At 38.8% G+C, this 14,505-nt stretch overlaps 1 protein-coding gene across 1 annotated transcript in view; it reads right to left on the bottom strand.

Moving 5' to 3' along the window:
• Nucleotides 1–12,799, bottom strand: part of TOPAZ1 (testis and ovary specific TOPAZ 1) — a 42,155-nt gene extending 29,356 nt beyond the window's left edge. The window contains 4 exon segments of the mRNA XM_061996915.1: nucleotides 553–683; nucleotides 3,070–3,137; nucleotides 8,168–10,547; nucleotides 11,875–12,799. Of these exon segments, the coding sequence (XP_061852899.1) occupies nucleotides 553–683; nucleotides 3,070–3,137; nucleotides 8,168–10,547; nucleotides 11,875–12,799 (3,504 nt within the window).
• Nucleotides 12,800–14,505: the final 1,706 nt, after the last annotated feature.

Genomic DNA, 14,505 nt, shown 5'->3' with positions numbered 1-14,505 from the left:
AGTAAGTATGAAAATGGCTTAATGTTCCCTCTGAATTGCCAGGAAGTCAGAATGTTCATGTAATGGTCCTTCTGCCCAAGTAACGAGCTACAGAATGATCCTCTATGGATGTGTGATGTGTGGCTGTGTGGCTCCCCAGCTTTCCAACACTACCCCATCCTTCTGAGACCGTATGGTGAGAAACATTTAGCACCAACTTTAAAACTAGGTATGTTATGTAAAAATGTCACATAGTCACAATAGGACTCTTAGGTGTTCACTGGAACAGTAATTTCCATACAATTAGCAGTACAGAATTACTGTAACAACTGCTGAAACAGTATCTCATTTCATTTCAAATTGAAGATGGATTATTACGGTGAAGTAAAAAAACCCCAAGATCTGTCAAGCAAAACTTACACTGTCAATAACACAGCAATCTATGAAACACTAATATTCTATTACAGGGAATTAAAATTTTTTGTTCATGACATAGTGTTAGTAATTAAAATTACCCAATTACACAGGCTATCATTTATTAAACTATTTAGTGACAGCATGATTTTTCAGTACCTTTTTATCCATGTCAAAACTCTTTAAAAGCTTATCTGTTCCTCTCAGCTGCCCATCTTCAAGAAAGTCTTCAGCAATATCTCCCATAGGATTGCTTCCTCTGGAGAAGTCGTGGGTTTTAATATTTTCAGCTGAAAATGTATAAACACATGACTTTGTGTTTCCCATGCTACAAGACAGCAAACCATTTTATTCATAAATATTACAAAGTCTTAATCCTAATGACATTTAAGAACTCCTAGGACTTCCTAAATGTGAAATTTATATGTAAAATTATTTCACCTTTAAACCATGAACCATTTCAAATAAATATTAAGTGGAATCTGCAATTAAAATTCTCTCCAAGCTCTATGTTGTCTAATAGTCCCTGTAGAACAGTACAACAGGTCTATTTACATAATACCAAATTCCATATTTTAGAAATAAATTCAGTTAAGCTTTGTAATTAAAACAGCCAAAGATGTGTATGGTAATTTGCTAAGCAAATAAAGACTTATGCTTTGCTGGAGAAGGGGTAAGTTAAACGTAACGACGTGACGTAACCCTGAACTAAATATAGATAGCTCTGAGAAACTCCAAATTCCTGTATTACAGTAAACTCAATGTGAACTCAGTGTCAGGAAATCTCAGCACCTTTTGCAGATGCCACAGGAAATGAACAGAATGAACAGAATACCTGACTGCAGCTTTCTTTTCTGAATAGAAAAGAAATGCACTATTTCATTGGATCACACGAATGAATGTCAACTGCACTGCATTGTCCAGATAGAGGAAGAAAGAAACTGATTATTATTGGAAAGGCTTTTATCTTAGAGACACTAGTCTCTGTAGGATCATCAGTACAAGACACATCTGCTTGAAGATGATGTACCTAAGATTGCCACTTGAAAGATGAAGAGGATTGATGTCAGCTAGAATACCTTAAATGTAGTATTTGTTGCCCTTTGACTATGAAGCCACTATGGCAAGGAGCTACGATTTCACTACATAACACAAGACACCAAACCAGTAATGTGCATTTCTAAACAAATGCCTCAATTGTCAGTGACTACCAAAACACCTTTCTTTTGTTCTGTACAGGTCTTTTTTAAAAGGCATACATCAAATCTAAGTTACCATGTGCATATTAACTCAAGTTTCAGTTTTTTTCAATTAATTCAAGTTATCCTAAGTTTCTTGTATCTGGCAAGAAGGATCTACTTAAACCTTTATCTTAAGTACCACAAATAAACCCAAGGGCTTTTAATCTCAAACTTTGCTAGAACATTAAGTGAAACAATGGTCTAAGACAATGCAGAAGCTACTAAATAGTACAGGACTTGCTCCTAGGTTTGGTTTCAATCACCTCAGAACTGTAGATGCCATGGCACAGGGCCCTCTGGCTATTTACATCAACAAAGGCCTACCTGTATATTTCCTGCCTAGTCTTCCTCAGGGAACTTGTGTCTATTTTTTTGTGCTATATTTATATCTACACCTATCTCTTAAATCCTCACTACCTTTTACTTTGCCTTCTAATCACCTAAGCCTAAAATTTTCCCTATCCCAATAGTTATTATTCACTCTTGTTCTTCTCCAAGAGGCTACGTCTATCTGCCCAAACCACTCACATGAACATAATACATTCATATGAAAAAACAGCACAAGAGATACTTTCACAAACACTTTTCAAGCCTGCAGCAAAATCTACACATAATGGCACTGTCAGATTAATAGCAAGCTGACAAACTAACACCAGAAAGGGAAACATGGAAAACCTTCAAAATCAGTCTCAGCATTCTGTGTCTTCTCCAGTATGTTAGTAAAACAGGCTTCTGAACAAAGTCAAAATCCTGTTCCTCCAACCTAAAAGGAACTTCTACATCAGGCATACCTTGCATATTAAGTCTATATGCAAGCTGTAGGAAACAAAACAAATTGCACTCAGATGCTGCCTAGATGGGTTGTTCTGCTTAAAATTGGAAGAAAAATTGGAAGAAAAAACCCACTAAGTTGAAAGTATCCTTCTTGAAAAAAAACCAAACATCCTTAAAATCCCCAAGTTTGTCAGAGGAATGGGCATAGAATCTGCAAATACCCAAAAGTACAACCTAGAAAAAAACCTATTATAAAACTGTGTCTGCTGATGAACATGAGAACAACCAAGCGAGACCGAGTCACACTCCAAAGCAGTATCACAGTACTCAGTGTCCCACTATCATCTCACCAACAGAATTCCCTGTATCAGAGAGATATCAAAATGCTCACAATCAAAAATCAACACCCCCTCACACTATCAACAGACAAATGCTACAGAGAAGTAGATGTTCCCCGTAAGGCTCAGGTTGGTACCATTTCAGAAGACATTAATTTTATATGCATTAGGAAACAAACTGCTGTTACAATAAAAAGATACTACTGAACTAACAGGTTTTAATTTTTATGTGAAAAGTAGAAAGCCTAGATTTTGCCACTGAACATCTTTGTGGTTACTTTCTTCTCTTGGTTACACATTCAAAAATCTCCAAAGACTCTTACCTTTTACCATCCAATGACAAGACTTTTCAGTATCATTTGACATTCCAGATTCTTGTACAGTAATCTTTCTGTTTTGAACAAAAAACATATTTAAGATTTCCATCTTGCACAAGAGCAAAGTTAATCTCACCAGTTACGTAAAATTAATGGTGTCAGTAATGCTTTTAGCTATGTACAGAATCCTTATGTACAACACACTGTTTTAAGACTGTTCTTAACTCTCTCTTGTGGCTTTCTTACATCCATCCTTACACATACACCCGTAAATACATTTAAGTAAAACCAAGACATTTCAAATCTCCAAATATGTCAGTAGAAGTTCATTATCTCATTTCACCTTTGTCTAAAATATTGAGAAGGAAAATTTTCTCTGTAGAGCCAATTATGGAACTATTGTGCTAATTAGCCGATTCATCAGTTTCTACAAAATGTGATTTATAGTAATTTTGTATTCAATACAATTTGCATAACAATGAATCTCAGAGACTAACAAAAACATTTGTTCACAAAAAGATACTTCACATATTTTAAAGTGGGAAAAAAAAGTACTTCTCTTAGAAAAACTTAGAAAGTAAAAATAGACATTAAAATATGACATATAGATTATACAGAACAAAAATGTAATCTTCACAGATTTTGGAAGCTCGTACCTGGTGAATGACACCAAGTATAAGAACAGCAAGCTGCCTAGTAAAAAGGAACAATGAAAATTTTCAACAGCCCAGTGGAAATGGAAAAGTTCCCTAGTACATGTATCTTGGAACTACAGAAACATTCAGGCACAGATATCTATGTATATACATAAGATGCTGTAACTCTTCTGCTTAACGTATGTTTGCAGATACAAGACAGAATTCTAGTAGAGGCAGAATCTCTGTATTGTTTCTTGCTTACTTCCTCTCCTCCACACATTTTATGTAAAATGCAAAGTTTGAGTGATTTTGCCTACAACAATTGATTTCTTTGCCTGTAAAAGGGTGGTACAGACAGTTCCAGAAAGTATTGTCTTTATAAACACTGCTTAAACCTGAAAATATTTAATAGCATCCAGAGACTGAATTCTTCATGTTCAGGTCAAAAGTAACTTCCAAATATTTACCAGATTCTGCTAATTGTTTAGGGTGATATAGTTACAGAAGCACTTTATAAGTTCTTGTAAAGAAGGTGTCTGAAACATATAGAGAAAACTACATTTATTTCAGTATCTGGCATTGGCTCACGAGCCTGACAAATCTAGGAGTGCTGACAGAACCAGAAGTCAACACATTTTACAGATCTAGAAATGGAGACAGACTAGACATGTCAAAATGTGAGATATTCTTGCAAGCTGCTGATGATTAAGCTTAAACAAATCTCTCTTTAAAGCACAATTTACATGAGCAATAGTGTTCGGTTTGCTATTCTGTGTATGAAAAATGGATTCAAGTTTAGGCTTTATATTCAAAAGGAAAACAGTGAAATGCACAAGTCTCCCAAGAGCAAGAACGCAGTTGATGCACTTTCAAAGGTATCCACTGAACCTACTAGTTCTGTTGGGATGAAAAGACATATTGGATGCCATTTAGAGTTAAGATTCCCTACATAAGAGGAAAGAAACTTCTCAGATGATTATTTAAAAACCTGCGCTGTTGGGAGTCTCTTAAGGGTTAGCAACAGAAAATGGCAGAGTTTTATGTGCAAACTGAATTTCACTGCCCTATTCAGGCTGTAGGTCCAGAATCCTTTCCTGGTAACTGGCAGCTAATAGCTGGAAGTGACCAGCACTCAACCTTCTCTTTTTAATACAACCACCATAGGAATAACCAGTCCTACTTATCCTAAAGGTCAGAGCATGACAACTGAATCAAACCATTCAAGATATACACATAGTATTTTCTGAATCTTCCTGGATTAAGAGACAGGATCTGCTTGTCCTACTTTAACCTACTTGTCCAGAGACATCAGTTCTGGGGACATGCACGAGCAGAGTTACAGTAGTTAGGAAACTTTAAGTCAGAGGTGTATAATAATGTTAGGTGTCTCTTTGGTGGTTGGGTGCTTTCTTAGTTTGCTTAAAAAAAAAAAAAGACAGAAACAACAGCATATTCTGCTTTTGAAGGACATATGCTCTCTTCTGAAATTTAGAAGCCAAAAATTATTACCGCTGAATTTTCTTAACTAGAAATAGACATGACAGGTCACAAACAGTCAAGGATGAAAAGTGTCATTGAATAAACATGTCTTGGTACTTCAATTCAAAGCTCAAGCAAAATGGATCCACACTAATAGTTACACATCCACAGTGACTAATGGTTGCCTTAACTTTAAATGTCCCCCCGTTTCCTTCGTCTTCTCCCAGATTTACACGCTGAGCATGTGACTTGGAATATCCCTTTGGCTAGTTCAAGTCAGCTGTCCCAGCTGTGTGCCCTCCCAACTCCTTGTGCCCCGCCCCAGACTACTAACTGGCAGGGCAGGGTGAGAAGCAGAAAAGTTGTTGACACTATGCAAGCACCGCTCAGCAAGAACCAAGACATGCCCGTGTTATCAACACCATTTTCAGCTCAAATCCAAACCACTGCTCCATAGCTCCATGAAGAAAATGAACTCTATCCCAGCCCGAACTAGCCCAATCCTTCACATAGTTTCAATGTCTTGGCTTCACAATGAAACTTGAATAAAAAGTATTACTTCATTATAGCAACTGTCATTTTGACAAGCTGCTAGATTTCAGATTTTTGTAGCTCGAAGAACAGCACAATTTAAAGTACCAGTTGTTTCCTTTACAAAGACAATTTAAATGCTACTAAACTCAGAAATAACACTCAACACATCTTAAAAAGCTTTTTAACAACCCAGCTATACTTTTGAATATCTTGCTGCTAGCAGAAACACAGCTCTCACTACCCTGTACCAATCTAAAACATCAGTACACAAAAAATAATGTACTGAAATCCACATCCATGCATGCACACACTAAAAGTTTTAGCAAAGATCCAGACTCTCTCTACCATCATCTGCCTGCTCTTAATAATCTGAAGGGAAATCACAACAAAAGCTATGTATTGATACAGTTAAAGAAAACATTCAGCGAGAACCATCAGGTGGAGCCATTAAGTGCCTGCATTGCTCTTCTAACCACAATCCCCTAGACTGCATTCATCTAGAGTATAATGGCTAATATTAACCAAATGTTAAACAAAATATGCATCTAAACTAGTATTTTTACAAGTTAGAGATGATTTACCATACTGCAGTTCTGACATACTGTTCTACGTGGGCAACTGAGCAAAATTGAGTATGCATAAAATAAAAAGCCAAACAAGAAAATGTAAGCAATACTCTTGAATGTCTCTAAAAAAAATCAAACCTAACCAAAACCCCAAAAGGAAGCCATTAACACAAGCAATATTTTATCTTAAAATATGTAGTATGATGTGAATGGAACCCTTCTGGCATAATAATTTTTTTTTGTTGGCTAAACAAAGTTGAAGTCCCAGCTGTATCTGGTAAATGCTAACAAAATAAAAGCCAACAGTATGAACTGGCCATTATCTGGTATTATCTGGTGATATCATAAGCTACCTGAACAAACTGTGCTCAAGTCTATTGCCTTCTTTTAATATTCTCATATTCAGCTCATTAGCGTGTTTCTGACTGCTCCCAGCCATGATTAGTCACTGTCTAATGATCTTTGCATGAATTTATGGAAACCAAAAAACTAAAATAGACAATTTTGTCAGATTCTTTAGCAAATTAAGAGGAAATTCTAAGAAATAAGAACCATGCAGTTTTATTTTCCTTGTCTGATGGCAAGCTTATTCTGCAGACACCAGGAAGAATGGTGAAATACGACTTCAACCAACTACTTTTTTCATGTACCTAATGACTGTGATAATGTTATTAATTAAAGGAACTATTTGTCCTCTCCAGAAAATACTTAAAAGATCAAATCAAATTTTCAGGTTTTATTTCTATAAATAGTAAACTTTACTACCATAACCAATACATGAGTGTAAAGGGCCCGGAAGTTCTGATCTTCTCTCTGTGAAGCAGCTGTGTAGACAGACAGTTGGAAACTATCTCTTCGCAGCCATTTTTACCCCGGGGGGTAACACAGAGCAAACACTCACTCTGTTATACAGTGCATGTAAGACATCATACATGCTGTACACAACACAAATACCCACTCTAATAAAATTACCATGGTACAGCCTAGCTGTTTCTTAAGATGTTGGATGCTCTTACTAAAGACTCGTCTCATTCTTCAGAGGCTTGTTTTGGCAGAAATTTTACTCTACTAACATTTGAGTTTTATGTTTTCATTTGTGAGATAGAAATTTAATCTGAAAACTCATTTATCAAAATGAGTATCATAGCTTAGAGAGAAAACAGACTAGACAGTTGGTAAGTTTATCTGTCTCTTGAAGTACTACTACCTCTTTTATAAATGTTTGTTTCTACTTTAAACTTCTCTTCCCCCTTCAGTATCTTTTAGTGTCACCTCAAAACCCAGAAGTACATTAATGCCTAATGATTTACACCAGGAATTAGCTGAATGAAGGTGCAGGATCATCTTATAAAGTGTTAGCCAAATGACAGATTTGAAAACCGTTCATATGCTTGAGAACAAGAGAAAAGCAGGGAAGGAGAATGGCAGAGTGGAATACTAATGTAGAAACAACCATTTACTCATCCAGATCCAGCAAAAGAATAAGCTGCCCTTAGAAAGTAAAAAGTGTTTTAAGATTTATACCACTTTACAACTAAATACTACCCTCAAAGGGATATTTGCCATCTAAAATCAAGTCAGGTATTTAAAAAGATGAAGTTATTAAGAATATTACTCTTAATTGCCTTTGTTTTTAGTTTCATATTTCACTTCACTCTGTCATTTAGGACTACATTTTCCTTTGATTCAGAGTTTATCCTAGTTCATATGAAGACTATATTAATTTATTTGCATTCAGGACACTGTCATACTGCAATCAAATTTTGACACTTAAAATCAACCCAGAATTTAGTGAAATTCTGTAAGGAAGCCTGACCACTACAACCAAATATACTGAGAGTAAAGTACTTAGGCTTATTGCAATTAGAAAAAAAATTATATGCATACCTAAAATTATCCTCTACTGAAGCTCTATTTTCTGAGATAAGAGGATCCTGAGGCTTAAGATCCTGCTTTTCATCTTTAATGCAGATGCTAGCATAGGATGCCTTCACAGGACAAAGCTCCTCTTCATTATTGGTTCCAAAAAGGTCAGGGTCATCCTCAATCACATCAATGACAAGAACATCTTCTTCGTAAGCTTCATGAATATCTGGAAAAATTTTACTTTTGTGTTGTGAAAGAGTCTCTCTCGGTTTGCTATCATCATTTATTTCTAATGCAACTGGATGGCCAACTGCATTCTGAGAATGATCGGCAAAGTGAGGTTTCAATACACACTCAGTAGCACAGAAACCAAGCACAGATGACTCTAACTCTCTCTCAGGAAAATGCTCAGGGAGTGCAAATATGTCATTTGAAAGGTTCTCAGAGCCATCATGCTGAAAGTCCTTACTGGTGATTGTATCTGCTTTCTGCATGGAAGCTGTAGCTGTAGCATCACTCACGACAGGAAGAAGTTGCTGCTTGGAATTTACCAAAAATGTCTTTTCATTTGTTTTCTGCCTTCCTGAAACACTACTACTGTTGGTAAGCTCCAGTGGACTACAGGAACGGACAGACTCCAATCTCCTGGATTCAGGTTTGTTTCTGCATAAAGGAATACTGAATTTTGGCAGGTTTCCAGTGTTTAATATTTTCACTTGCTTTGAATCAGAAAATGTCTGGTTCACTACTGTCATTTTATGGCTGAAGTTTATTCTGTCTGTGTTACCTGCAGGTGTATCATTCTGGACTGTTGCAGACAGCTTTCTTTTTGTTAGAGTTCCTTTATTTTTATCTTTTTGTTTTGTTGTAAAATTCAAGTTTGCTTTAGCTTCCTGCACATTATCGTGGTTAAAAGCCACGGCACTTCCATCCATATTGACTGGTGATTCCACATTTGCACTGCTCATTCTCAAAGTCTCATAATTATGCATAGAGGAGGATCCTGGCATTTGAAGTGAAGTCAGACATTCAGTATTTGGACCCATTATTTTAAATGTAGACTTTTCGTTAATTTCTGTCGCCTGCAAATCCAAACACCTCACGTTCCCACTCACAGCAATGTTTCCTACAGTTTTAATCGTGCTTTCATCAGAGGATTCCTTGAAAAAAGGCCTTAAAAGTCTTCTTCCTTCTGAGATGGACCCGTGATTTTTATGAACCCATTCAGAAGTCCTGGCACAAGATTTAAAACGCCAAACATTTTTACCAGTCATAGCTATTGTCCTTTGACAGGAAAACTGATGCAATTTTTTATTAACTTTGTTCAGTTTTTTCTCTATCTTATTTTTGTGACAATTAGAAAAATCACGGACCTGAGCAAGCACTCTCAGGCTACCTGAGGCACCAGAACGATGTGCCACACTGTCTAATTCTCCTTCTTCTATTACAGAGCACTCAGGTGTCTTTTTAAATCCATCTTCAAATGCAGGTATGTTGGTACTATTCTTTCTCCAGACTGATATATCTTCTGCTTCACAAGTATTTTTTACTATATGAAGATCTGGTATATGATCACACGAAGTCATTTCTTTATGATTCAGTCTCAAGACTGCAATGGAGCTTGATGTGCCAGCTGCTGCTTCTGTTTTTAAGTCACACTCAGTGCACTCATTAGCCACATCTGTGAAAATATTCTGTGCTGCTGACTTCTTGGTGATTTTCTTTTTTCTAGGCTTTCTAACACTATCCCACTTTTTTCCCCATAAACACTTACTGTTTTCACTCTGACAGCATGAAAAACATCCTTCTCCATTTGGATTTTTTTCTTCATTAAAGGATAAACCATCTTTTATGGGTGATGTCTCCTTTTGCATTTTACTATTGCTCAAATTCATATCACTCTGTCCTAAAGTACTATCAGGAAAAACATCCTTTCTGTTATGTCGGGCTACATGGAAAAATTCACTGAATTTGTAACTGCTGGTAGTTCCACTATTTGAGGACTTCACTAATCTACTGATATAACTACAGGTGTCTAACCTCACGAATGGATTCTTCCTTGTTGCGCAGAGCGTGCCATTACAGTGATTTACAGTGTTTCTGCAATGCTCAGCATCCCATTCTGCAGATACATTTCCCACTTTTTCAGCTGTAGTCACAGTAAACCTTTTTAAGTTCTTGAATTGGTCAGTTGTGGGTTCCCTTTTTTCACATTGCACATCAGACTTTTTTGTTAAAGGATGGCACAGAAAACTCTTGCCCGGAGTCTCACCTAAAGTAGCAATTGTGGATTTGTAGTAGTGAGGTTCCTTGGAATCGTCTGATCTTTTTTCACTTGTCTCAAGCTTCTTCGCAGCCTGTGTACTACAGTCTTGCTCAACTGCTTTCCCTTTTTCCTCTGCTGATTAAAAACCAAAGAAGTGTCATTTAAGAATGTTAAGGGGAAAAAAGATTAGCCTATTACAATGTTTTCTAAAGAGAATGAAAACCATTCAAGGCTACTTAAGAACATTACACTCTACAAGGCTAAAAAATTTCTGCAAATGTTTATCTTTTTTTTTTGTTGGCAGATGTACAGTGACAAATTATGGTTTGTCTTCAGAAACAAATGTGAAGATGAACAGAACCTGAAGGTGTCATAAGGACATCAGAAACTGTAGATTTAAAACAGGGGGAAAACAAATTAGAGCAAGTCTGGGAAGAAAATGTGAATGCTGTTCACACACTCAGCCTGAAATCTTTTGGTTAAACAGTAGATTTATACACTAATAGGAAAGCTTTTTCATAAGAATGCAGTAATTTACTTCAGATATCCAGTCCAAACAAATGCATCAGGCTGTTCAAGAAGATCCAGGAAAACTGCAGGGCTTGCATTTTTTATAAAATACTACTTTTAATTTAAAAGCAAATACAGATTATGTAAAAAACTTTACATCTGAAAATTTTGTCTGGAGAATGGACTCAAGAATGTACTGGTAGAATACTGAGATTTTTAGATCTTAGTTTTCAAAGTTAGAAAGAGATAACTTTAATATCTCCATTTTTCAGAATATGGGTTCTAGATAAAAGATGTCTTAATGTTAACCTAGAGCAAATATTTGTCTTTTGAATGTACCCTCTTTTGAAAGTAAAAATAATGTCTTTTAGAAAATCTCTTGAAACAATAAAATACAATCTTTGTTTCTGCATCTTTTAGGGTTTTGCAGAGAGTTTTAGCTAAAGGCAAGAAGTTCTAAAAACAAAACCCAGTATCCTACAAAGGCAAGTAGTAAAACACAACAGCACAATGCCCATTCAAAAATAAATCTGATACTATACACATGAATGAAGAATTTACTCTTTTATTTTGGGTCTGCTGAAACTACTCCCTCTTTTCCTGCCTGTGCCTGCCCTTCTAGGCATAAATGAACTGCTTTTAAGGGGAAAAAAAAAAAATCTTACTGAGGGCCTGTTGCTGTAGTATTCACAGGACTGTTATAAAGCAGATCCTTACTCTTAGCCCTATAGTTCTTGAGCTAAGTTAGCAATCACACACTAAGAGTCATTCAGAGACAGGGTACAGGTCACTCTGTCCTGCACCCATAACTTTGTTCTATACAGATATCTGCATAAGAAAAATTATCTCCTGTTTTTCACTTTTTAATGGGGTTTTACTGCAGTACCAGCCCCTTGTCCTGAGAGCCCAAATTCTGCACCCGTACTTCTACAATGAAGTGTTATGTGCTTACCACTTTCCTGGAGGCTGTCTGCTTCTGTCTGAGGGTATGAGCTCTGCAGCTCTTCCTTAATGCAATGCTTGGGCATCTTTCTTCTGGTTGTTGGCTGTCCTTGCCCACTTAGACCCTGCAGCTGCTGTGACGCTGGTCCATTTCTGTCCCTCATCCTCAGACACGCAGCTCTCCTCTTGGGCTCTGGAGACTGTGGATACACTTCTAACAAGGCAGATCTACCCCCATCTCTGGGGCTTTGTAGTTGTGGATCCAACAAAGATGGCCTGTCTTTCTTGCTCAAGCACCTCTGTCCTTTCTTCTGTGTCCCTCGTGGTTTAGATCCAGTTAAAGAACGGCCATCCAACTTCTCTGGTGTGTCTACCTCTTCCTGAGGTTTTGGTTCAGATGAGGATTCCTGAGTCCCCAGATTAAGATCTGGGATTTCTGTCTTCGGTGTCATTATGGAGTCAGTGCTTTTCATTTCAGTACTACATGTGCCCTTTCTCAATTGCAGCATCTCTGGTTCTGGCAAACAAGAAATGCCACATCTCTCTGTGCTCTCAATTTCCTTCTCTGAGGATGGGATTGGTAATTTTATTTCCATAAAGGAATATTTGCCTTTTTTTCCTGAGCTCCATGAACTCTCCCACAAACCTGAAAGATCTGGTCCTTCTGAGCTATGGTCTTTCCTTTCAATCCCTGCTGAGAATTTATTTTGTAAAGTAGTTTCTGAGAAAAAGTGCTGTTGACCTATTCCCCTCCCTCTCCTTACAGTCTCTTCCCAGCATGCTGTTTCATCTGTAGTCGCTACCTGCCCCTCATATACAGCAGTGTCTGAAATTGGTCGTGGTATACCTTTGCTGCATCTGGCAGCCCTCTTACACCTTATTCCCTTGTTTTTTTCACCAGCAGTTACCACTTTCCCTGACCTTAACTGTGGCATCACGGGAAACTTGACAATGCAACAAAATCCTCAAAATCCTCTCATTTGTGCACCTTTAACAGCACTTCTGCTAGCCTAGTACCTATGGCAGGCCCAGGCCCAAGCAAGAGGGAAACATAACCTTCCCCAGGCCACCGCCCCTGAAGTCACCTGGAGGAGCCCTGCCAGACAGACAGCAAGGCCAGGCCACCTCAAGGGATGCCCACAGCCATCAGCGAGCCCCCATCACCACCTCCCCAGCCCGGAGCAGCCCCTCACCACCGAGAAGGAAGCAACCCAGCAGCACTCCGGTCTCAAGGACCGCGGCCCCCCACCTCCCACGCCACCCTGGCTCCCACAGCAACGGCCTGAGCCACCCTCTCTCTCCCTGTCTCGTCCCGTCCCGTCTCTCGACACTTAGCCTAAGCTCCGTCAGCGCCGCCTGCCCTCAACGCCGCGGTCACACTGACAGGTAGCGGCCCGCCGCGGGGCGTAATGGTGGGGCGGCCGCCGCAGGCGCGGAGCGAGAGGAGGCCGAGCGCGGCGGCGTGAGGGAGGCTCTGAGGCGGGAATGAGCGAGAGCCTCCGGGCGGGCGGCCGTGCCGACGTCTCCAAGCAGAAGGAGAGGAGCAGCTGCTGCTTCGCTGTGCTCCTCTGGCCGGGTCAACGTTGCCCCTTTGGTGCCGGAACCGCCCCGGCAGGCGCTGTTCGGAGCTCAGTGCAGCCGCGGCAGGAAGGGCCGTTAGGGACAGCCGCGGCCACAGCCGCAGGCTAGGGCTCGGTGTACCGGCCGTATGTGGGATTGCCAAACCCTGCAAGGTGCGAAGTGGTGGCAAACATCCAACTGGCTCAGAGCCGAGAGTCAGATAGAAAAAAGCCCAAACTGCACATCTCGCAGCTTTCTTCAGGAGCTTCATCCACCTCAGTGAAGCAACATCGCCTCCTTTGTCCATGGCATTCCAGAAGCTCTCCAAAATAGAGGGGCAATACGCTTGTTTCTGGAACTATGCCTTACATAAACATTGTATTTAAAGTAACACAAGTTCTCAGGACTGGAACTAGGAAAAAAATAGCTCAAATAGTTACGTTATGTAGTAAGAAAATTGCCAAAGGCGGTGTTGGGGCTTCAAATGTGATGATAGTTTTAATAGAAATGGAGGACACCAAAGCTTCAGGACTATTCACTGTGAGATAATGTGAACATGTAGAAGCTAGTTTACAAAAACAAGGTTGCACAAATGGCAAGTGCTAGAAAAATCATAGTGTTTAAACTTACTAAGGTGATATTTCAATGGCAATGGTGCAATCAGCAAAATCACGTGGTTGATGAATGTCTTACAAGCAGTCTCTTCATGTCTCTGAGGGATGAAGCGTCTTCTTTAAATCCACATCACACAGATTTAGTGCTTGGTGGTGTTCACATCTCATGCATCCTAGTTTGAGACCTGAGCACAGAAATAAAAGCTTTTTGTGTCACTACTTTCTAGAAATGAAGTACTGTGGATGTAAAAGAGTAGTTGAAAATGGGTATTTTACCAACTGACCAGCTGTCTGTGTGACTTCAGGTCATGTTACTCACTTTATCTCTGTTTCTTCATCTATAGGTAAAGATAATACATTGGTGTCCAAAGGAAGACAGAGAACATGGGATGGAGAGCAAAAGTTCTCCATAGATAAGGAAAGAAGAGGCAGGCTGGGAAGCCCTTAATTTTCTTTTGCTTATTTTT

The sequence above is a fragment of the Colius striatus genome, chromosome 5 (assembly GCF_028858725.1).
Source record: "Colius striatus isolate bColStr4 chromosome 5, bColStr4.1.hap1, whole genome shotgun sequence".
Lineage (NCBI taxonomy): Eukaryota > Metazoa > Chordata > Aves > Coliiformes > Coliidae > Colius > Colius striatus.
Note: the sequence above shows the minus strand (reverse complement) of the source record. Positions and strands in the feature narration are given on the sequence as shown.